The sequence below is a fragment of the Arachis ipaensis genome, chromosome B05 (genome assembly GCF_000816755.2).
Source record: "Arachis ipaensis cultivar K30076 chromosome B05, Araip1.1, whole genome shotgun sequence".
Taxonomy (NCBI): Eukaryota; Viridiplantae; Streptophyta; class Magnoliopsida; order Fabales; family Fabaceae; genus Arachis; species Arachis ipaensis.
In genome coordinates this window covers 146870627-146895995 of record NC_029789.2, presented here as the reverse complement: position 1 = coordinate 146895995, position 25369 = coordinate 146870627, and the positions used below count along the sequence as shown (strand labels likewise).

Genomic DNA, 25369 nt, shown 5'->3' with positions numbered 1-25369 from the left:
AACCTCTTTTTTAATTTTATAAGACAATATTCTACCATTTACAAAAAGAATCCCCAATTTTCTTTTGTCGCCGACTAATGGATTGTTCTATACATGAGATTGGAACTCGCATTTGCTTAAATAAAAAAATAATGAATTAAACCAATTAAAGTTAGATAAAAAAAACTTTCATTTGATATTAATATACTACACACATTTTGTTTTTTGGTCATGAAATATTACACATATTTATTGACAAAAACAACTCACATTTTGGTCTATTAGACATAGAATAGAACCAACGAACTTCAGATTCAATTTGGGCCAGAGGAGCGAATATTGACATTCGTACCCGAATTGATTAGATGCTCCAAGGTCCGAATGCTATGTGCTATAAATACCAAATTTAAAGCGCGAAATTCAATTCAATTTCAAAATCCGTTATTCTTCTTCGCCGGAATAATGCGAACTCGCTTTCTGAACAACGACTACTTCGCTCTCCCTCCGTCGCAACGGTTCCTCCACCTCCCCGTCCCTCGCCTCCACGCGCCGCCTACATCTGCCGTGCACATCCTGCGATTTGACTCCACGCTCCCTGTCTCCCACCACATTGAACCACTGGCGATCGCCGGCGCTCTCTCCACCTTCCTCTCCTCCGTGCTACCTCACAAAATCCATCTCGAACTTCTCGATCTCAAAGATCCAGCTGCTGTTCCGTCTCCACCTCGAGATCGAGATCGCTCCTCGTCATTCAGCTGCGGAAGCTATGAAGATCGGAATCCCCAGGTGAGTTGAGCCTCTGAAGCTTAGAAGCTTGTTTACATCTGCATGAGTTTGATGAGCAATAGTGAACATCTTGCGCCTTGTGTGGATTATATCATCAGTACCATAGTTTTTGCTCTGAAACTATATTTATGTGCATTTCTAAGTGATTGTGCTTTTTGAATGATTTGATTGCTCTTCAGCAAGAAGCTGAGACGTCATTTGAAGAGGATGGACGCCAGAGCTGTAGAAATGTTTGCTCCGAAGCTGATACTGAATTTCCGAAGGTAGCTACGTGATTCTTGTTCTCTTCGTTTCTTTTTCCTTTTATTTTTGGTTTATGGCTAAAGTCTTAGTGTTATTGTTCATAGGAGACTAAAAGAATTGATTGTAGTGATAAGAGCACGAACGCGTACAAAGTGATTCAATTCGAAACACCTGAGCTAGATGCACTATTGGTGAGAGATGCTTATTTTTAATATTTGTTGTTGTAATTTGTTATGTATTTCGGATTACATCCCTATTTGTTTATTTTCTCTTTGGATTTTAAAGAACACTGGTTGCTTCACTGAGAGGGAGTGGGTGCAAATGCTGGATCAAATGCCGGAGGTTGAAAATTGCCTGGTAACAACACTATACGTGCAGCACGCTTACATAATCACTTTGTATTTTGAACTATAAAACATCTTCATGAAATTAGTCTGTAAGTTGTGTTTAGAATATTTATGTTATTTTCTTTTTGTAAGCTTGAATTTACTTTACATACTCAGTCAAAATTAAATAATATCCGATTCATTTGGGTAAAAGTATTGTCTCATTTGGTATGATTTTTATAGTACAACAGAAGTTTATAGTCCAACCTTCACCGTTTTACAGACCATAGACATTTAGGGAAAATGACATTCATTAACGAAGATTTTAACTGTTCATATGCGCATCTTTGAAATTCACAGAGAATTACTTGTTCTGTTTTCTGAACAGGAAATGTTCAAGCCTGAGCCATCAATGCAGTTTCCTTACGAGGCTCTAGAAGCAGTACCTCGTGCTGAAAATGCTATTTCAGAGTACCTAAAAGTGGAGGATGCATATTCTTTTGAAGATAACATTTCTGCTCGTCACCCTTCGCACTCAGGCCAAAACATGTTTCTGAATTTAGAAGTGGACGAAGAAAGTTTGGGAATTCCCTCGTGCTTATCTCTGATAGAAATTCTTGGCACGTACTTTGATTTCACCAAATCTCTTAATTTTGATGAAGAGTGCCAATCCATCACGGATGACAAATCTATGAGTTATAATATGGTGAAACTTTTCTCTGATGAGTGCACATCAAAGCAAAGCCTGGTGTTATCACCCATGTCACCAGAGAGTGATCTTATAAACATGTTGGAAACTGAATATTTTGGTTCCCTGGAGGGTACATCTCAGGCCGATTTAAATTTGTTCATGAATCTAGTAACGTTTCAAGAATTTGTGTTCCTTGATGAGGATTTCACTCAAACCATTGAAGCCTTCTATCACAAATCATCATCAGATATTCTAGAATCAACTAACTGGATGTTCGAGAAAGAGTTTAACTTAAAGAATTTTGATGAATTGATTGTCAGCAATGAGATGGCACTAATGGATGACAAATTCAAATCATTGCCTGTACCTGTTATCTCTGATTACAAAAAGCTTATAGCTCTGCATGATATCATTCAAGAACTTTTTTCCAACTTGAAGACCCGTCCCCTATCTGCATCTGATGGAATATACTTAAACTGGGATCTACTAGAGGAAGATGAATGCAATTACAAAATTTCTAGTTGGCATCAGAACATATGGGCCAAGATAGATCTGAAGAACCAAGGTTTCATAGAGAAATTTTGTGAGGATGGAAAATCGGTATTTGATCTTGTTTTATCTGAGGATACTACAGATGATCATGACAATAATCAAAGTGAAGAGTTGCAGAAGTTGCTTTCTGATAATATGTCTCTGCTTGACATTAGTCTTACAGAATTTGCTTCAGTCAAACAACTGGAACGTGGATCTTCTACAAAAGAGAGTCAAGAGCCATTACCTGAAAAAGGTGCTGAGAGGGCTTCTAGGTTATTTAAGTCTGTGTCAGAGATCAGCAGTCTTGATTACTTCTTAAACCCTCAAAAAGCAACTATTAGCCGGGAATGTAATTTTGCAGTAGAGTCTACAGATGCTAATGCTCGGGTTCCAGAATTTACACCTGCCAACATAGAATTTTCACGTGTTGCAGCTGAAGCAGATGATTTTGTGCCACTAATAGCTGCATTGAAAACTGACCATGGTCATCAAGGCATGGAGCTTTTTACCGGATCAGTTATTATTGTGAATACTCAAAACGTAGATAAGGAAATGATATTCTCTAGAAGAAGCTCTTACCAAGTAATTCTTGGGATGGAGAAAGGAGGAATTCAAGTTGTTGAACGTGATTTGGATTTACCTGTAGATATCATACTAAGTTCTGCAATTTGCTTGGCATGGTACGATAGTACAAATCTTGCGATGAAAGCAACACCAGTCACTGAAGCATCTTCAAGCTTGCATTTATATATTGAGAATATTGCAGCAGATGTTCTGACAATGCTGAGTTTTTACTTCCGCGGCTGCTTTTTGGTAATTTCACTTTTATAAGTTGTACTATACTTATATACGTGCGTATTAATATTTATTTCTGGCTCAACTTCCACAAAATACTGCAATATCGAGTAAGTTCGAAGGTGATCAATTGCTTGTCGATGACTTGTTAATCAGATGCTTTCTTTAGGGGTTACTTGTGAAGCCTTTTGGGCGAAATTTTAATTTCCTATCTCAGCCTCAGCTTTCCCATTTTAGGACCTTCCTATAGACAATTTAGAAGAACAGCATCTCAATGAGCAGACAATCTAATATACACCTCGTGTAGAAGGGGGAATTTTATGCTTGGAAGACAGTAGGCAGTTAACACGAGGGAACAGGCAAAATTAAATTGCCGAATCTGCATTTTATATGATATAAACATGATCCTTAAAATAGGAGAGTCGTTGTTGTGGTGCTTGTTAGTTGAGCTTCATACTTTATCTACTAGTGTTTTCATATGTTTTCTTATCTTTTCAGGTCTTTGAGGGAGAATATAACTTCCTTTCAACTGTAATGGAATTCTCAGATGCACTTTATGCTGCAGCATCAAGCTTGGGAATTGATTTACAGATCTTCTTCTCTTACTCACCAGAATTGACAACCGAAGTTATAATAAGCTGCATTAAGAGTGTCACCAAATCGAAAATGGGTCTGTATCCTAAAATGACTGAGTCAGTAACTCTTGCAGAATCATTTCTTACACAATTTCCTGGAGTAAATCCTTTAACGGCACACTGTATACTATCTTCAGGGGTCACGCTCAATGAGTTTCTTAGTTGGTCACATGAACAAAGGATGCATGTTTTAGAAAAGTACAACGTTCCAGAAGAAAGTATTTCTCTGTTCAGTGTTTTCTGTAAATATGGAGAGCGGGAGGATTCAAAATCCATAATGACAGACTGCTCCTCTTCGGTGTCATCAGAACCAGACTCAGATAAGTGTTCTCTATATCGTCAAGTTGACAATCAAAGAAAAAGGAAAACTCATGCAAGTAGTCACCAGATGGATGAACTACGTCTTGAGGAGTTGTTGCAATTCAACACATTAAATCCAGTAGTTGAGGCTGTTCCGGATTCCTCTGCTATGCCAAAATTCTGTGATCTTGGTATGCCAAAAGATGCTGGGAGATCCAGTGAGTTGGCAGAGGCTAGTTTACCTATGGGAGAATTTTTCGAGCCAAAGCAAAGATCCAGCATGACTACAATGAGAAACCCTGCCAGCTTTCCCCAGTCTTCGTGTGATCTATGGAACTTCAAAGATGAAGAACTGCAGGTGGAACAGCCCCATTCAACTTTAAAAAATAGAGAGTTTGCTCAAAATGATATGCTGGACACTGCAACGATCAGCACAAAACTGAATTGGCATAAACCAAGTGATTCTAAGAAGATGCATGAAGACATTAGAGGTGAGGTGGTTAACTTCACTGATTTTCCCTTATTAGATAAAGACTTCTCTGTTTCGGATTTCATGAAGTTCCCAAGTTTGACGATTGAAACCGAGAAAGATCACATAAGAAAGAACAAAATTGCAAGGAGATTGTCATTCGATGATAACTTTCACCCTGAAGGCAACCCATCAATGGCATGTAGATCTTCAAAAAATACACCACAGGAAGTTGATAACTATGCTGAACCAGATTTTGGGAAAGATGTACTACCTCTTGGTTTCAAGCATGGTCAAAACATTCTCGAAGAGGGTTTAGCTCAGACATCTATGGGAAACCTACAAAGATTACCCTTCCAGGAGGAAATGTCACATTTGGGGAGAACTCCACTTTCACGCGCACGCTGGTCAACTAATCCAGTGAATTCACCTTGGACAACAGAATTTATGAACAGGTTTAAAGAGAAGAGCAAATTGCGTCAAAAATCGTTTTCAAGTGGGAAATCTGCTCCTTGTTTTGGGTACTCAGGGAACACGTCCACCGTTTCTAAGAGAAGTCCTTCAATAATTGAGTTGTTCAAGTACCAATCCGGTGAGACTCTCGGAAACATTCAACAGAAAAGGCAGAAGCAATCTGGGCAATCTTCAGAACCAGTCAAGAGAGGAAAATATTCTGCTTCGCTACCCTCACATACTCCAAATGATAAGATATCAACCAAGGTAAGTCCAACAGGATAGTGTCTTTCTCTTTCTGTTAAGAGTTTTCTGTTATGTGGGGTAGACTAGTAAACTGACAATACTCGAATTGTATATAATATATTTAACTGCTCTATGGAAAAAAGTGGCGGGAAAAGTAGAGTTCTAAATACGATTTTGTTTATGGGTTTTGCCTTACACCAAGCATGTTAATGAATGCATAAAATAATGTAACACTGTGGGTGTGATGTTTTCACGGGGGATAGTCTTCGTCCAGAACGGTAGATATTTATAACTTTATGTCGCCATCTTCATTTCAGCAATAATGCTAATTGCTTAAAAATTAAGATGCCTGCAAGTTACAATTGTGTCCTTTATAAGTTTAGCTTAGTATTTGATATCCATACTACGCTTCTGTTCTATTATTCATCGACATTTGGTCACTGCAGACACTTACTTTTGGGAGGAAAGGAAGTGGAAGCCAAACTAAGCTGGTCTGGAGTGATAGAGATCAGTCACGGTATCGGGCACAATAATCTATCATTGAAGTAACGAATGGAGATTTACTATTATACATTTGATGGGTATAACCTTTGAAAGGTTTTTTGCTTTGAAACGTTAATTACAATGAAATTCTTGCACAATAGAAAGTTTCATACACTAAGGTTGTTTTCCTTAAAAAAAAAAAGATGCTTTCAGGACTAGGTATACATCGTCTTTATTTTGCTGCTGTACCACTTCACAGATTCTCATAGTCAATGACTATGGCAGTTTCTGATTTATATGAATGTTAGTTGAAGTATGCAGGTTTCAAGTGATGGAAATAAATTCATCAATTCAATGTCAGTGCGTTCATAAATTTAATGGTAGTCGCATCTTAAAATGGGAAAGCTGCATAATTCATAGGAACATAACCTGTGAAAAATACCACCCTTTCCCCCCTGAAAAAAAAATTGCGTTTTAAAGCTAGCTTTTGCCATGATACAAGACATTGTTTTAATTACATCAAACATACAAATAGGAACTCCCAAAATTTGCTTATTACAATAACTTCTGAAAAGCACCAGTACCAGCTAAGATGATGGTTTTCTGGATTCAATAGGCAATAGCTTTTGAGTTGTTTTTTCTCTTTTATTCAACCAAAAGTTTTCCTCTGAACATCATTTTTCATTTGTCTGTGTATTGTTCTCATATTTATATGCCAAAATGATCAAACTGATGACATACATTTGCTACATAGGCATATGAAGCAACATCCCAAACCACATTGTCCATGTATCGTTTGAGGAGAAATACTGGAAATGATATTTCTGATCAAGTGACAGTTTTGGTTGACATACATTATAAAGGTCTCAAACCTCTAGTAGAACCCATTGTGATTAAGATATCCTGTTGCCTCCTTCATGGCCCTTGTATGCTTTATAATGTGATTATGTAACAACACCTGTTAAGAATTCAAGTTCTTACCATTCTTGATACTACGTAGAGCCATAACAAGTTGTTGTCTTTCTCCCTCTACCTCTGCAAATTTTAGACTAATATCCGAATACCTTTCTTCTAATTCTTTCAGCTCATTTTCCATATATTTATTCCTTTCCTTTAGGAGTGCCACTTCATTCAATAATTCATTTGTGTGGCACCGACCACTATGATCATGATTGAAGAGAATCACCTCATTTGCCAAGCAAGTTTTCGCATCACTGTCAGAGTAAAATGGAGGCAAAAGAAAGCAACAATTAGTTCCTGGATGATGTGCAACATAAATAGAAATTTGATTTCTTCATCCCAAGCTGCAGTTTTTTTGTTTTTCAATTTTAATGAATATATTGAAGTTCATGGATGTGTTCAAGAGAACCTGGAGTTTAGATGGACAGAAATGAATTCGATTTTTACCTTCTGTGCAGTGCTTGGCAAACTTTTTTCTCAGCCAAATTGCCTATTCCTTTTTCTTCCAACCCATCAGCAGTATTTCCAGCATCCATGCCCTTGTGTTCATATATAACAACACAGTAAATATTTAGCATCAAGTCTAACAGTGTGTGTATTGAAGCATGCATGCCCTAATATGTGATAGAAACTTATGTTCTTTATGATTTCAAGAATTGAAGCTGGACATACCTTGTGCCATTCTGAATTTGATGTCTTCAGCTGTTCCTCATTGGAAGGAGATGCACCACAACGCTCGCTGTCTCTTGGAGTCATATTCATGTTTGCTGCTGCTGGTTGTCTTTTGTTATTCCTCTGCTTCTTTTCCATAATGCTTAATTCTGCTTCTTTCTTCTTAAGCTCTCCTTCTAGTTGAGATATTGTTTTGCACATATTTTCTTTCTCAGCATGTTCTTTCTGCAGGATATTTGTCAATTCATTGTGATGGTTCTTCAAGATTTCCACTTCTGTCATCAGGGTACCAAGTATCTTATCCACATCTTGGTTCCCTTGCAATACCACCTCGGTCATTTGCTCTGTTGGCTTTGCTTTAGAAAATGCGTGCTTTTCTACCATCAGCTTCTTAATTTCAATCCTAAGAACCTGAATTTGCTTTGATAATGCGTGATCCTTTTCATCCTTTTGGCTTTGCACATTTTCAAGTTGTTTAGATTTACCCTCAAGTTCTTGTGTCAACATCTCTACTGTTTTTTCTTTTGAGTTTATTTGGTTCAAGAGCTCTTGCAGTTTCAAATCGTTCTGGTTTGTAATTAGCCTGAGCTCTTGATTGCATTTCTGGAGTGTTTCTTCCATAAGTTTGTTCTGCTTCTGCAATTCATCAGCTTCTGCATTGGCTTTAACGATCATCTTTTCATTTTCTTCTACTTTCGATGCCATTTCAACTGAAAGCCTTCGAAATTCATCCTGAAAACGCTCAGATATGAGAGCATTATTGCGTGTCATCATTCTCAAGGCCTCCTCAGCTTTCATGGCCTGTTCTTCTTGCTCAATCTTCGCACATTTCAAAGAATGGAGATCTTCTTCAAACTTGTCTGCCTGTGTTTGCAGTTCTCTCTCCAAATTATTGACTTGATTTTCAAGCTCATTGATGTAGACCAAAGACTCTGAAAATTCCTCTTCCCGATTCTTTATCTTTTCTTCTAATATCTCTACCTGTGATTCAAGTTGTTCTATGGCAGTCAACGAAGCTGAATGTTTATTTTGTAACATCTTATGTTGTGCTTCTACTTTCTTTAATCTCAAACAGATATCCAGGTTTTCCCTCTTCAATAGCTCGTAGTCCGAAGTGAGCACTTCTATATGCTCGTTTAACTCATCAAGTTGCTGACTATAAGTGTCGATTTCACGATTCTGATCTGCAATTTTCTGCCTCAAGAGGTCTATTTCTGTCCAATCACTGTGCTTGTCAATCTGGTCCAAGATTTCCTTATTCTTTAGTTCCAGCACTGCTTCAAGCTCCCTCACTGCCGAAAGCAGTTCAGAGTTTGAATCTTGTGTCTTCTGGAGCTGTGAGCGAAGACTGGCACTAAAAGATTTTTCATGTATAAGCTCTTCCTTTAATGCTTCTAACTGAAGCCTAGTATCTTCAATCTCAGACGGCAAGGATTTTGAGGCTTTGTTCTCATTATCAAGGTTCTGCTGGGAATTGAGCTGCTCATATTTTGTTTTGAGCATATTTCTCTCCTCTCTTAGGAGGATTATCTGTCTTGCCATATTTTGTCCCCGAATGCTTTCTTTCTCTAACTGCTTCTGAAGTGATTGATGCTCTTGTTCTGATACTTCTACTTGTCTCTTTAGAGAAGCAATTTCTGTCTTGAGGTTTTCAGTGGTACTATCAGGAGGCCCTATTAGCAATCTTTCTCTGGGAAGATTATCTTCCAAGCTGTTAGTCCAGTCACCCAAATTCCCATCTGACGCTGAACCAGTTGACACCTCTGTGTTTGACCTCCTATGCCTATGGGTTTCTGAGGCAGGGACTTCAACTCTTCCATTTGATGGCATTGAAGTCGTTCTGATGGGCGGTGGTAATAGTAATAGCCTAGAAGAATCCTGCCATGAAGTTAGCACAAGAGTGATGCCATTGGATTATTCAAAGGTGACATTTTGCTGAGTTCCCATAATGCAAAATGCTAATAATACTTTTATTACTTTAAACATATACATTATTTATTTTCTTAACTAATCCTCCTAAATAGTTTTTGTTTAGAAAATTTTCAACTTTGTTGAATAGAAAGTGCTGGCTATAAAATGACGAATATATATATATATATATATATATATTCATCTCATATGAGAAAGAGGTCATACTTCAGCATTATAGGAACTGTCATCTGTACTGCAATTGCTCTGCTGGTGTTTCAAGCTTCCACCTCCACCGTCTACTCCATTTCTGAAACTGAGGTGAAAAGTGAGCAAGCACATCAGATATAAAATCAAGAAAGCAAAATAAATAAACTTAAAACAGATTATTTTCACTGGAATTGTTGATTGGTTTTTCACCTTTGATCTGTATATCCTTCAATATTCTGAATCGTCACCTGTCTCAACAATTATGTGAGGTATTATGTTTTGCAATATGATGGTATTATATAGGCTGTTAATGACTTAATGTTAAAATCTCCCCCGAAGATTAGATTCTTGAATAGATAGATGCCAACATTAAGAGAATGAATAATGTGTGCATGTTGAGAGAGAATAAACGAGTAAGGGAGTGAGACAGAAGGTACTAACATGTAGAATCGCTCCTGAATTGGCAAACTTCAAGGGTAGAGATATAGTCAGTGGCTCAGTTTCTGCAGCAAAATCAGCGAAGTCAACTGAGGCTTCTCCAAGAAATCCAGACTTTGAAGATCCCTGCAGGGGAGGTTTAAGGTTAGACCCTCCATTCGACATCCTAGTCCGGTAGACTATATAGTATGCAATTACAAGTCTACAGCTTACAGTTGAAACGATGAAATGATAGATTTTTTCATGTAGTTTTCCTGATTTTGTGTCTCTAACGAATTTAACTGTTTCAAAAATTGGTTTATCCCATAAACAGGATCCACCCTGGATAGCAACTTTCTCTAGTTTAACTGTTGGCTTCCCAGCACCATCTGGAACCAAAGCTATCATCAGTGCCGGCTTTTTCATCTTTGGCACCTGATAGAAAGGAGAAGAGAACAAGGTAAGATACTGTATACAGAATCTGTTCATAGGCATGACATGCCCAGTATATGTTAGCTTTTATACTCCTTAACCATCTACGGGATCCACAGTATCTTTCAAACTTCCTGGTAAATATGTTTTGAGTAAAAGCTGGGACAAACCCCATTTTTAGATTTAGCATAAGATGGCATAAAAACTTTGTTATGCCTCAGTGAGTGTTACCTGAGTTGCCTGAAATTGCAGTTTGAATACAGCTTTTATTTTGTTCTTCTTGCTCCATGACCTGAACATGATTTTCTGAATGATTGAATAAAATATTGCACTTTGGATTTATGGAAGACTGACAGTGTTTGATTCCTAGGAGTCCCAGTGACACGTCATTGGTGAGTTGGCTAGTTGATTTGAAACCTGAAAGTACGTTTCTGACAGATTCAGTTACCAACTGGAATGAAATGTCGGTATGCTCTTGTCAAATCCCTTCCTTCTGATTTATTGGCTTAGTTACTAGTACTAGATGCTATACTGAACTTGTATCGTTAGCAAACTTAATAGAAGTTAATTTGATACTAAAAGCTTCTTCGGAAGACTAAAGGGACTAAGGAAATAAATAAAGGAACGTTTCTGAAATGTATGGTTCACTTTTTTGGTTTTAGCTTTTGTTTTTTACTTTAAAGAAAATGGAAGGGGTCATCTGAGGGAGCGAGACAAAATAAAATCACAAGATTGACCCATACAACTTTATTTTCTCAGGCGTATCTTTTCAAATGCAAAAACATAATGAACTGTATCTCTCTTGATGTAAGTTCAATTATTTTTCCATTGAAATAGATAGACCCAAATATTTATTATTTAATAGTGAGTAAATACTTAAAATAAGAAACATATATAGAATATGAGTCCTACTAGGGAGCCAATAGAATATTTGTACAATGTGTACAATGGGTTATTGAGTTAAAAAATGAACATCACCCATACTATCAGAATAACCATCCGGGTACTACTCATGATACCATGTCATGATACCACTCATTCCAAAAGCTTCAGCTGATGGGAAAAGGTAACACTAATGATTATATCTCTAATACTGAATCGGACATCCCTAAACCTCTATTGTACACATTGTACAAATATTCCATTAGCTCCATATACTTCCTCATAGAATATTTAATATTCTTAACAAACTTGCAGAACAAAATGTCAAAACTAAAAGGGAAATAGATCTATTTTATATCTTAGTAGGGGAAAATTAATAAATTTGCACTAATCTATATCTTATAGTTAATATATTAAGAGAAAATTGGTCTAAATATATAAGAAAAATATTAGTAATCATAGTAAGGCAAAAAAGTTTGAACAAGAAAAAAAATTACTCAAATATTAACCACGTGTAAAATTAAATTCGGTGGGTATAGCCGTATAGGAGTATAGTTGGAACTTGGAATGATGGCTTCTTTTATTAAGGTTAGTTAGTTACATTGAATTCCGTAAAATGTGAAGTCCGCAGTGACTTCTTATATGAGAATTATGAGTACTACAATGAATAGAACAATTTCTACTCTTACATAGGTTGATAATAATGTCATAATGTGCCATATTTCTCAATTTGAGGGACAACATGGTATTCCGTAGCGTAAGTAAATGAATGTGTTGTGTGATCTGTGCTAATAAGTGTCCCCTGGGGCCTTTTTTTCCTGTCACAATCAGCTCAAAGTGAACCACATGCATGCAATGATGCAAATAGGTAGTACAATTTAATGACTAAAGAGAAAACATCTGTACACCGTAGCTTCCACCAAATTCCTTGGCCAGCATATAGAGTAAAGTTCCGAACCCATCAATCATTAATGATAGCCTTTCAGCTTCCGTGCTGCTCCAGTGCAGTCAGCTTCTATGCTTTCCTTACCAATTCAATTCCCCACTCCATTCATGAACACATCATTGTCAACCAAACTGGTCTATTGGTCATTTCAATATATCAATAAAAAACCACCTTACTTCCATTTCTTCATTCAGTATTCGCAAGTACTTAGTAAAAGTCCTTATTTTAGTATCCTTTACACCTAAAAGAAGTTAATAATTCATTCTCCATCAGCATGAGTTTGTCTTTAATTCTTAGCAACCATATATGAGGGCTACAACACCAGCAGTTTCTTGTCTCACCTCTATTTGCAGATCATGACAATATGTTGACAAAATGGTAAAGTTAAATCAGCTTTTCATTCACCATCATTTATTCATTCACAAAAGGGAATTAGAAGAGCCCATGTAAAGCTCTAAGTAAATTCGTAAGCACTAATACTACTAAGCAGGCACTACACCGCATTTTAATGCAAAACTTGTACATTAAGTATTCCTATTTAATAGTATTTATTATCGTATAAACATTCGATTAGCTTTTCATGTTCACAGAAACATCTTCACTTTCTCTGATATGGAGAGGCCGACAGGATAACATACCAACACTTTAATGAGTGTCGACTTTAATTTGTTATGACCAAAGGGAAATTTTGTGCGCATGGGCCATGAATTTCTTATACTCTATCATATAATAGGACAATGTTTATAGTGCCCAAGTTAAAACAAACATATCAGAAGATATAATCTAAGTAATTACTTGCATATCAGTTATGGAACTGTGTGGATTTATTTTCTAAATTTAAACGAAAAAAAAGATTATCACTACATCTAAGATAGGAAAATCAGAGTTGCGTAAATCAGGCTCTCCAGTAATATCCTGAAGTTTATAATAATTCTATTATATGTTTTAAAACAAATTACCCAAAAGATTACCAAATTGGAAAATAACACTCTAAAAGTGTGAAGTGTCGCCTTCTGTGTGTGTAGCTTCACGTCAGTTAGTTTAAGTTTGTTGTTGTGTTGTACAGCTGAACTTGTAAAGTTGTCATCGCCTATGGCAATTCAACTTTCCATGGCACTGCTTGGTTTGTGTTGCTTTGCATGGTTCTTATCATGCAATGACATCATATCAATCGAAGCTTCAGAGATTGACAAGTGTAATCGGTTGTCAAGTGCTTATCCATTTTTCCTCTAGGATGATAGGTATCGTAAATGGATAGATGCATTATTGCAAAGTTCTTGAATTCTCTAGATAAGGAATTATTGGTTAATAACTTTCCTTTGTCAAAATTAAAATACCTAGCCAAAAGCCAAAAAATCTTGAGGAATTATGAATAAGTTCGATGGTTTGTCATCGAGATCATTAAACGAAAATTATTTATGTTTCACATTAAAAAAAGTACTTTAAATTAAAGAAAATGTTTTTTTATTTTAAAAGTACTTTATCTTTTGAATTAAATGATATATAAAAAGGAAAAAAAAAACACATTTTAAAGTAATAAAATTCTTGACTTAACCAGAAGTATTCTAAAACCAAACTTGAAAAGAATTCATTTTCCTAATTATTTTCTCGACCCACAATTCATTTCTTTCTCCTTTGATTAATTTTTTTTTTTATTTTCTGGTCGTGTCTATTTCTGTTTTATTGGGTCAATATGGATTGAAGGTATGGATCTTAAATAACTCAACATTAATCTCTTTTTTTTTTGTCAGATAAATGAGACAACTCCCAATCTTAGACAACAGTCACACTCACCCACAGTACACTTATACACTCAACGTTTATCTTTTGCTCATTTTGCCTAACATAGTCCAAGCTGCTGTGGCCCATATACAATTGGGTCAAATCTATTTGGATTGGATCAACCTAATACTCCTATCATATGTTGGACCTTATATTTAAAAATATTTATCATAAGAAGATTCTTGTTTGTAACAAAAACAAAAGGAAGATTCTTGTAACTTGAAGAAGAAAATACTAAAAAATTATTGAGGCCTACTGTGTATAGGCCCATTGTTTGGAGTGGACCATTTTCGTACTATTGCCCTTTTTTGGGTAAAAAACAAGTCCAATTACAAAAACAGAAAAAGAACATGGATACTTCATATGAAAGAAAGCTTCTAGTCATCAAAGTAGAGTAGCCTCTCAAATTAGCGAATATCATAGGCAACAAAAAAAATATATATGTATTGAGAATTAATTTAAATTAATCGAGTAATTAATTTATTCATTAATTTAAATAAGTATTAAAGATTGACTAGCAGCAAACTCTTAAATATAGTTTAAATCCGCGATGAATTAGTTCTTAGCGTGTCAAGTTGAAAATACTGTACTAAAAAAAAAGTATGTATTGAGAATTTGAGACCTTAAAAAAAAAAAGAGTAAAGCATGTATTTTGTGTTTTAAAATTATTTTCAATACCTAATTTTAGACACCACCTTCATGTAAAAAAATGTGTCAAGTGTGTGCATATCCAAATCTTAAGATTGAGAGATCGTATTCGTGCTTCAGAGTAATTTTTCTTTTCCTCCAATGTTTCGTTCTTATAACTTGTGCTTTCAAAAAATAGTAATACACACCACTAAAATAATGCAATAAACTAAATAAAAATTGTAGCGCACACAGAAGAGACACGAGGCCAAAACAAAATTGCTTCAAATTTCCAATGAAAACAAGCTACGTGGCGAGCATCTAGAAGTCAGTAAGTTTAGAAACTTCAGTTATAGTATCGGTGCTTCCAATCTCCACCTCAAGCTTATCAGTTATTACTTCACTTGAGTTCTTACTTCTCAGATTGGGAGACAAAAGGAGAAAACATTGAAGAAGATGGGGTTGGGAGTTTCTGCTCTTCCATTTACCTTTGTGGCTCACCTTCTAGCAGTGGCTGCTATTGTCATGGTCTTGTTTTGGAACATACACTTCAGGGGTGGCTTAGCTTGGGAAGCTACCAACAAAAATCTCATATTCAATGTATGTTTCTTGTTTCATCTTGCTCTTTACTCTCTATTTGCTATTATTTTTGGGACTATGATGTATTGATATATGGCTCTTCTTCATTCTTACTCTGTTTCGTTTGGTCCTCTGTTGAATGAACCTTAACTGAATTTGGCATTTGAACCTTAAAAGCAAGACACACTAAACAATTGCCTTTAGTTTGAGTTCCATGGTTTCAGTGATTGATTACCTTAAAGTTATTAGAGACTAATATTGTATATTTTGTGGACAGTTTACACTTTACACTTTACATATCTACCACCATTTTTCTCAGTTTTTGCTTAGTATTTCATACTAGTATTTACTTCAATCTTGTAAAGTTTCACATATTTTTTTGTTTACTTTAACAATATTTTAAAAATGCTCTTAAAGTTTTTTTTCCATCTTTTCTATTTATTATCGGCCCCAACCCTCATAAAAAAGGGGTCCCAACAATTCATTGCTTGCAGGCTCCACATGCTTAATCCTTCGATTTCTTCGGTGTGAATTCCATATACTAACACATTCATGTGGTTTCAAATCAAATAATAAATGAGGCAAAGGGTACTCCTTAGTCCTTAAAGGCTTAAACTACTTTATTTAGATGCTTTTGTTATTTTTTTTCTCCTACCATTACATTGATGAATTAGTAACTAAACTGGTTTGGGACTGGGTTTAGTTTTTAATACAATCATTTATATATAACACAAGATAATCATATAATATTACACAAGTTGAAGTTACTAATCTATATTAAGCCCTTATATATCTTATATTAGTGACTATTATTATATATAAATGTCAATATATAGTTAGTGAAGTACCCCTAATCTTACGTATTCCTTTTTCTTGATACAGATCCATCCTGTTCTTATGCTAATTGGATTAATAATCATGGGAGGTGAAGGTAATCAAAATACTTTCACAAGATACCGTTTTATGAACTAATGTGTAACTATTTCTACAATTCTCTATTTTGTCTTCAACTTGCATAATTATTATAGGTCTCATATTTTTTTCCCTTTATATTTTTCGGTTACTTGTAGCTATCATAAGTTACAAAGCTCTACCCCTGAAGAAGGAAATTAAGAAGTTGATACATCTTATTCTCCATGCAATTGCACTAGTACTTGGAATAGTTGGAATTTGTGCTGCCTTCAAGAATCATAATGAAAGTGGCATCGCCAATATGTACAGCTTGCATTCATGGCTTGGCATTGGAGTTATTTCCCTTTATGGGATTCAGGTAAAACCATTGAAATCTTAGACTAATTAAACCTTAAACAGTTAAACCTACATGCATATAAAGAGTTTGGCATGCATTAAGAAAAATACACAGTGAGAAATTTTGTTATAATAAGGCTTGTCAAAATGACATGATATCAATCTTAAGCTGTGACAAATTAAATAAATAAGAGTAAAGTATCGGTTTTGTCCCCAACGTTTGGGATAAGTCCTATTTGTGTCCCTAACGTTTAGATCGTCCTATTTGTATCCTTAACGTTTATAAAAGTGATTCAATGTTATCCTACTATCAATTATACTAACAAATCATATTATATTTTTCAATTATTCTCACTTGGATGTATTCATTCTCAATTAGGTCTCGCTTGGATATGTTCGATTTTAATATTATACCCACTATTTGTGTTTAGATTCAATTATATCCCTAGAAAAGTGAATTATGTAAATATTGTAGGAATTAGTTTCAACATTTGATGAGCTATTTTTGGGAGTAGATCATCGATTCTATCCCAAACATTTGTATTCTAACTTTAAGAAGAGATTTTTAAAACTCAAACTAAAGCGCTCATGATGTGTAATTGACGGCAGGATAACACTGAATCACTTTTACAAACGTTAGGGATACAAATATGACTATTTAAACGTTAGGGACACAAATAGGATTTACCCCAAACGTTGAAGACAAAAATGATACTTTACTCAATAAATAATTAATCATATAGTTTAGTTCGATCTGATTGTCACAATGATTTTGAAGTATAATCTCTATTATAACAAAGTAACTTCTCAAGATTTCAAGTTAGATAATGGTGGAGGACAAGTTTGTTTTAGACCAATTTTGTCCTTGATAAGAATGAGATTTATTCTTTAATTAATACACCTGCATGCAGTGGATATTTGGGTTTGTGATGTTTTTCTATCCTGGAGGGAGTGAATCACTAAGGAAATCCCATGGCCCATGGCACGTGTTGTTTGGGCTGATAGTGTATGTGCTTGCACTTGGGACAGCTTCTCTTGGGTTCTTAGAGAAGCTCACATTCCTGGAGAGCTCAGTAGGTGTGACTAAATATGGTTCAGAGGCACCTAAATATGGTTCAAAGGCACTCCTTGTTAACTTCACTGCCATTGTCACAATCTTGTTTGGTACTTTTGTTGTCTTGTCTTCTATTTCTTCTGCTCCCGGTGAAGATGACTATTCACCCATATAATATGGTAATATACTCTCAATTCCTTTTCATTTTCATATACATCACTTTTTGTACATCAATGTTCAATCCTATGTGTATTTAGTATTTACTAGTGGGAAGTAAGTATTGTAATTTGTAACTGAACGAAAATAAAATGGCATAATTAGAAATAATGTTTATTATTATATTATTATTTATTATTATTATTATTATTATTATGAATACCAGATCATCATGTTGCAAACTAGTTACTGGTATTCCATTAGATTTTACTTTTTAGTGTACTATTTGTTTAGATCATTGTTAGAGACTCAATCCAAAGTTCGGGAATAAGGATTTAATTTGTAAATGATCTCTTTTGACAATACATAAAAAATAAGTATAAATTAAACAAAAAATATATCACACTAAAATAGTCTAAAAAGCTAATAACTAAAAAATATACAGACATTCAAACAAACAATAAGTAAAATTACATGATTTTGTTGTTGAACACTATAAATATTATATTTATCTTGTTTTAATGGTCTTTAGAATGATTTTACCATACTAATCACTTAAATCATTCTAATTTTATAAATTCGCCTTATTCATTTCACTTTTATTATTATGTACTTATATCTATATGATTTACTTCATCTAATAGTTATTATTTATCATAACTACACTCTTTTATTCCTTTCTTACTTTAAAATTACTGGCGTTCCTATACCTTAATATTTTGCACCAAATGTTTTTAGTGTACTGTAAATAGGAAAATAAAAATATTATATGCACACCAAAAATCAACTAACAAACTAATTATTATTTATTTATATTTTAATATATATTTTATACCGATATACCGATAGTTAATTTGTTATCTGATTTTTTTGTATAATTTTTTTTTGTTCGTTTGTGTAAGTTTAAAAATGTTGATCATTAATAGTGTAATACATTCTTTCTTTCTTTTTTGGGCCCTCAAATTTGTATCTGATAGAGGGAGAGTGGGACACATTGCTAGGTTATGGGGTAGTATTTTTTGTAATATATTTGGGCCTTTTTTTGTAAAATATTTGGGTCTTTAGGAATAAAGAAAAATGGGTCATGCTCCTAATCAAATTTGGGGGTGTCCCTCTAGTCACTCTCACATGGGCTAGCTCATATATGCTTGTAAGTTTCAGCTTACAAGTTACAAGAGACATGGACATTTATATACACCTAATTATTTTTCTCTGACTTGAATTTCTTGTCTTCAGTTTTACACAAAGTCTAATAATGCATTCACATTTAGTTGTATATTATATATGATTAACAAATGTTTTGGCTAAAAGGAATTAATAAGGAGTGACAATGAAAATTGAGAAAATGAAGTGTCTTCAAACCTCATTTACGTGCTACATTTTACCTTTTCCTTGCCCATTGCTTGGGGACAAATTCACGTTGATGTTTACTTCAATGGCTATACAATTATTGAATATGGCATGTGCTTTGTACAAGTTTATTAATTCTCTTCAATTATGTGGTTATACTTTTGTGTCATCACTTGTTTATTATGTCACTTCTCTCAAATTAAATGTTATTCATCTATCTATAATAGCAGTTGAAAGAAAAGATAAATTATTATCCTCATAAGATTATTAAAGAGAGGATAAAGAAATGTTATAAGAAGGGGAAAAGGAAAAAAACTTTGAATGTTTGCTTGGAAATTTGTTAGAATATAATTAGGATCAATTAGAATTATTTAGTATATCTGAATATTTATTATAGAATATTACGTCTTTATTATTACAATTCTCTTAGCCCTTATAAATATCTTTCTGTATTGTATCATTCCACACAACTTAAACACACACTCAATAATATACAAATCATTTCTCTAATTTAGTCTTTTGTTTCTAACAAAATTAAAGCGAAGTCATAAGTTTTAAGCAAACAAAAAATATAACTTTGTTGCACTCATTAATTCTTACCATCTTATCTTACTCTTAATCTATCTTTTGGTTTCTGTTTCTTGTGCTTGCACTGAATATCTCTAGCTAGCAACCTTTTGGAATAGTATATTTTATTTGCTCTGGTGCATGTTCTTTTAAGCTACTTTTTCAATTTTTTATTTTTATTTTTATTATTATTATTATTATTTTTCTTTTTGACAATGAAGATTGTCATTGAAAGCAATGTTCATCCATCTCTTGAAAACAATGAATATCTCTCGATAAACTGTGTTTTCAAGACAAGCTAAATTAAAATGATCATAAAAATGTGTGAGATTTTGAATGAATAATGTTTTCATCAAGTTTCTAAGGTCAAAATAATTCTTCAGTAGCCATCATTATCCATTTAACTTTCAACAAAATTTGTCATATGTAAACGTGTAATATTATTATAAGAGAATGACTTAATTAAATACATCAACTTAAACTTAGTACACAATGCAATAAGATAATATAATACTATTACTTTAATAGAAACTACATGTTGATGTAAAGTTATGCTAAAATCTACATGATGCACAAATTTAGACCCGAAAATGTTTGATAACAAAAGAAAATCAATCAAAAATAATCATAACTTGCCTTATTTAGTATTCATTAATTGTTACGACAATTAATTAATACTAAATAAGGCAAGTTCTGACTTTTTTTTTGTCTACCTAACACATTCACTCTCCATTTTTTTTTTGTGCGTAACTTAAAATGTTTACTATTTTTCTATTATTTTGTTTCTCAAAGACAAATTCAACAATAGATCTCTGAAAATAAATTAAAAATATTTGATAACCAAAATAAATTAACTAAAAATAATCAAAATTTATCTTATTTAATATTTATTAATCATTAAATAAAATAAATTCTGACTTTCTTTTATTTCCATAATATTTCCAAAAATAAATAAATATAGACACAAACCACCAAACTGCCTTTCTAGTACAAAGGTGCAATAATATCCTGGGATCTGCATCGAATGATGATGTCATTATTGATTTATTTTCAATATGTTATTTTATTTTATTTGGAATTCATGATATCTCAGTGGCTCTCATGAAGTTATAGTTGAAATGATACTTTATCCTACCTTACCATTTCTGAATGGCTAAAAATAAAACCTTACCATTTCCGAAAGAGCCAGCTTCAAACAAATTACAAATATTCTGTCTTGAAGCATGGCATGTGCAATTCCAAAGTAACAACAAAGTGATGGAATATGAAAACCGATGGTCTTTTTTGTCGTAACTTAAAGAAAGGCCAATACAAAAGGGGGGACATAGTTTCAAATAGTGACAATCTCCCAATCAATTTCTACACTTTGTTCTTTGTACTTTGTTTCTTCAACCAAACCTTAGTCCAATTTTCTTCTTTTCCTATTTTTGTCCTAACCTATTTAGCACTAACCATAATCCAATGTCCCCATCTATTTATAATATTTATAAAGAGTTTAATTTTAATGTATTAATAGTATAAAATATTTTACATAATAGTATAATCATAACCGTTTTTTTAAATGATTATTTATGTAATTACTTTAAAAAATAGTTATATTTACTAATGTGGCATTATATGATTGAATATACGTGTAAAACAGTTTATACTGATAGTTATTAAATTCTGTCTATAAAAGTTACAACTAAAGTGGTAATATATTGAAAAATTACGAAAATGTTTGATAACCAAAGAAAATCAGCCAAAAACAGTCATTAACTTGCCTTATTTAGCATTTATTAATTGTTGCGACAATTAATAAATGCTAAATAAGGCAAGTTCTGACTGTTTTTTTTTTTTGTCTCCCTAGCATTACCTAAAAATTAATACATAATGTTATTAAATATTGTTACATTTTCTTAATTGTGAAATTGACATCATTTTCTTGATTCATATACATTCTTTTACATTTATCTTTTAAGGTTTTAAAGCGATGACAAGTTATGAGAGAATAATATTGATAATACTTATTAAAATCTAATTTAAAAAATAATCATGTTAACATACATATTCATATTTACTTGAAACTATATTTAATTTCACAAATTAATTGTTTCATGCAATAGTAAATATATTTTACTCTTTTAACTATTGGATCTATAGCATTTACAAATATAAATACAATTCTAGTTCTTTTTCTAATAGGGATACTTTAATTTTTCTGGTTTGTGTTTCCTTGTGTGAGATATACATTTTCCTAATTTTTTTTTCTTCAACAAAAAGAAGAATAGTACCTTCGATTTTTTTTCTTTTTTTTTAATTGGAGGACCACAATAAAATTAGGTTGGTTCACCCGATTTTTCTACTATTCATAATTGGGTTGGACTATCCTGATTATCTCGAAACAAAAAATAGAATTTTACAAATAATATAATTTTATTTGTTTATGAAAATATTATTACTTTTATCTTGCATCCAACATTTTATATTTTTATTACATGACTTAAAAGTTAGATGAACAATAAATAAAGAAATGGAGGACATGCTGTTGTACCTGTAGTTTGGATTGTCGAGAATGATCCTGAGAACTAAGGAGAAGCCCAATAATGGCTGATATTTTTGACTAACCAATATAGCTTGCACTCTCTAATAAAGTGGAAGCTAATGGGATAACTATTGATGATAACAAAATTAATAAATTATGCTTTAATTTATAAAGTAAAACTATTGATGATACTACTTTTTTCTACACATTTCCCATAATAATTCTCAGGATTAGATACCCTTCTATGAGAAACAATCCTATTTGAAATTTGATATGCACACTCATCACTAAATAAATAAAAAAATTAATAGAAAATATAACAACCAAATATTAATTAGTTAATAATATTAGTATTCGGTTGCTCGTCAGGATGAGAGGTCGGTTGGGTGTTGGATCAAAAATAACTACTAAAGAGAGGAAGGTATTTAGACTTGGACGCGGCTTTACGAGAAAAGGTGCTACTACGATCGTTGGTGGATCGGCGGACGAGGCCACCTACAAAGACACTTTGATGCCAAAATAAGGGTGCGTACGACGAGGCGATTAATTAGGGTAAAGATGACGTACTTTTAGAAAAGGGTAGGTCCCTCCTAGTTTATACCTTGTACTCGGTTGGGCCCTCTGATTTGGATCCGTTCGCCTGAAAGCTTCTGTCAACTGTCCAAATCTTTCTCAGGAGGTAGAGTAACGATCGGGTCATTTTTGCTGGGTCAAGGACCCGTCAGCTCGGTAACCCGCAAAATGGATCTCCGGTCTTTATTGGGTTGGGCCAGAACAATTAATTAATTTTAAAATTTAAATTTATAATTTAAGATTTAGGGTTAATAATTTATAATTTAGAATCTAAAATTTAAAATAAATAAAATAATTTTTTTTAAAAATTGACCAATTCTGACTGAAAACAATATTAATCAATTTTTTTGCCATTCTAAACATTTTTTTAGAGAATTTAAATTTAAAATAAATAAAATAATTTTAAAAATTAATTGAAAAAGTTAATTATTTAATATTATTCAAAAATTAAAAATCCGTTATCAAGTGAGGTATGCACTCCATTTTGTTGTTTATGGTATCAATTAGTAATTAGTAAGATTAATTTGCAATAATGAGTTCAGTTGCTTTATAAAATCACTTAAATACTAGTATATATTATTTCAAACAGTTATTATCAACACTTGGAATGTTTATAATAATTTTCAGTAAATATAATTCAACAATAAAAAGGACCTTCGTTACTTCTCAAAGAGAGATGTAGTAATAATAATTAGTAACAATCACACCCTCAACTTTATTGCAATAATCAATAAAAGGACCCTCACCCTTATAATAATCTTCTATATCTTCCAGCTAAGATTTGTCTTCAAAATGATAAATACATTGAAAGCAAAAGAAAATTATGAAAAGCATTATTAATAAATAAATATATAAATAAATAAAGGGTTGGACAAGTTGAGGAAGAAACCAATGTTAGTCGATTGGGATTGATTGTGAGAGATATAATGAGCTGTGTTTTTCTAAGGTTGTCCCACAAACAAAATAAGATTCCGTTTTGTGTACGATTATGAAAACTCTAAAGAATCTCTATGAAGTTATTGAATCTTTCTCCGTTTTCTCTTTCATGATGGAATAGAAGCTACTCCACACACAAATTTAACACCGTTTTGATATACTATATATTCTAAAATTAAGTTTAATACTTAAATGAATCTTTAATTTAGGGGTGAACACGGGTAGCGGGTACCCGATTACCCGTCCGAATCCGAACCGAATCAATTAAATTTGTTCTGAAATTAACGGGTAATCGGGTCCAACTCGAATCAAACCGATGGTTTTTGTTAGTGATTGGTTTGAGTATCGATTTTCGGAGTGCGGAACCCGAACCAATCCGAGAACCCGATCATATATTAATTAAATAACAAAAAATAAAAAATATATATATAGCTTTTCTATTAGACAATGATTATACATTATTAATATGTTTGGATTTTAATGAGTTTAATTTTTAATGTATTTGGTGTTTAAAATGTTTGGATTATTTCTATTGATGTTACATGTTTATTGTACTTGTTGAATTTTTAAGATAAAAATTTGGTTTTTTTTTATAAATTTCAAAGTCATCAGGTACTCAATTATCCGAACCGAACCAATCCGTTCTTAATCGGTTTGGTTTGGTTCGGGTACATATACAAAAAAAAATACAAATCCGAACCAAACCAAACCAATTATATTTTGATAGATTCGGTTCTAATTTCACCATAAACCCGAACCAAACCAATCCGTACTCACCCTTACTTTAATTAATCGTATGTAAATTTAATTTTTAAAAAATTAAACATCTCAAAAGAACGAATGTGATTACATAATTGTATAAAATACTTTATATTGTTAGTGCATTAAATTAAATTCATATTATATATGTTTATTTAACTAAAGTAGAGGCCAATTTAATTTATTATAAGTGTATTTTTTAAAGATAACATTTTAATCTCTTAAAAATAAAATTAACACATGAGTGGTTTTTTAGAGATTATTGACCATGACCACTAACCTTTAGAACTAAACTCATTAATTTGTTACACCTGGTGAAACCTTGATTAATACGATAATGCCAACGAATTATGTTCAACTTTATAGTATCCACCAATATTCCCATTTGGAAGATTATGAAATGATTAAATTAAAGAATATTTTCCTCACAAAAAGGAAGGCATGTTTATTGGCGTGAAATGTTTTGATTTAGGTATTTATATTATTATGGACATAATAATTTAGGGTCTTGGCTTATTGATTAAGGAGATGTTCTTTCTATATTAACTATTTCGGTTCAGATTTTAGGGCTATTATTATTGAACTTAATGATTAATTAAAATTGCTTTTTTTAGTTATCATTTATTAAGAGTTATTAAATATGAGAACCTTTGTTAATGAAATAATAAAAAGAACTGATGCCCTTATAAATAAAATCTCGAATATAATTGAGTATTCATTATCAAATATTATTTTGTTTGAGAACCTTTAGGTTTGAGTTTTTTTTTTTAGAGCTATGTAACCCTTCCACTAGACTAATATTCATATTCATCTCACTAGAATTGATTCCATCTTTGTTATCTACGGT

General features: G+C 33.0%; 3 protein-coding genes across 5 annotated transcripts in view; 2 read left to right on the top strand and 1 right to left on the bottom strand.

The window, feature by feature from the left end:
* LOC107644827 (protein SHORTAGE IN CHIASMATA 1) overlaps positions 315-25369 on the top strand; it is a 28070-nt gene continuing 3015 nt past the window's right edge. Inside the window, exons 1-7 of one of the 2 annotated variants that reach the window (XM_021103228.1) lie at positions 315-765; positions 945-1028; positions 1113-1199; positions 1294-1365; positions 1723-3372; positions 3853-5478; positions 5904-6242. In XM_021103228.1, the coding sequence (XP_020958887.1) occupies positions 361-765; positions 945-1028; positions 1113-1199; positions 1294-1365; positions 1723-3372; positions 3853-5478; positions 5904-5990 (4011 nt within the window). In that variant the 5' untranslated portion in view covers positions 315-360 and the 3' untranslated portion in view covers positions 5991-6242. The other variant, XM_016348762.2, reaches the window with a different exon arrangement.
* Positions 6306-11268, bottom strand: LOC107644825 (GRIP domain-containing protein RUD3-like). 2 transcript variants are annotated; one of them, XM_016348758.2, is made up of 8 exons: positions 10771-11268; positions 10342-10542; positions 10132-10254; positions 9901-9938; positions 9709-9796; positions 7573-9450; positions 7348-7439; positions 6306-7154 (listed from the first exon to the last, which is right to left on the bottom strand). In XM_016348758.2, exons 1-8 carry the CDS (start codon positions 10837-10839, stop codon positions 6902-6904), a joined length of 2742 nt encoding a protein of 913 aa, XP_016204244.1. In that variant the 5' UTR covers positions 10840-11268; the 3' UTR covers positions 6306-6901. The 2 variants fall into 2 exon arrangements, with proteins under 2 accessions (XP_016204244.1, XP_016204245.1); XM_016348759.2 differs by lacking the exons at positions 10342-10542; positions 10771-11268 and having other exon boundaries at positions 7573-9439; positions 10132-10230.
* On the top strand, positions 14984-18006 carry LOC107644826 (transmembrane ascorbate ferrireductase 1). Its single transcript, XM_016348760.2, has 5 exons — positions 14984-15107; positions 15200-15376; positions 16238-16286; positions 16426-16625; positions 17515-18006. Exons 2-5 carry the CDS (start codon positions 15233-15235, stop codon positions 17830-17832), a joined length of 711 nt encoding a protein of 236 aa, XP_016204246.1. The 5' UTR covers positions 14984-15107; positions 15200-15232; the 3' UTR covers positions 17833-18006.

What these genes read in the sequence shown, in the direction of transcription:
- LOC107644826 (XM_016348760.2), top strand. Translation starts at nt 15,233, where the DNA reads ATGGGGTTGGGAGTTTCTGCTCTTCCATTTACCTTTGTGGCTCACCTT. An exon ending in AATAATCATGGGAGGTGAAG is followed by an intron (nt 16,287 to 16,425) that starts GTAATCAAAATA and finishes GGTTACTTGTAG; the next exon opens with CTATCATAAGTTACAAAGCT. An exon ending in TTTCCCTTTATGGGATTCAG is followed by an intron (nt 16,626 to 17,514) that starts GTAAAACCATTG and finishes ACCTGCATGCAG; the next exon opens with TGGATATTTGGGTTTGTGAT.
- LOC107644825 (XM_016348758.2), bottom strand. Translation starts at nt 10,839, where the DNA reads ATGTTCAGGTCATGGAGCAAGAAGAACAAAATAAAAGCTGTATTCAAA. An exon ending in ATTCAGGAGCGATTCTACAT is followed by an intron (nt 9,939 to 10,131) that starts GTTAGTACCTTC and finishes TTGTTGAGACAG; the next exon opens with GTGACGATTCAGAATATTGA. An exon ending in TGCCAAGCACTGCACAGAAG is followed by an intron (nt 7,155 to 7,347) that starts GTAAAAATCGAA and finishes TTACTCTGACAG; the next exon opens with TGATGCGAAAACTTGCTTGG.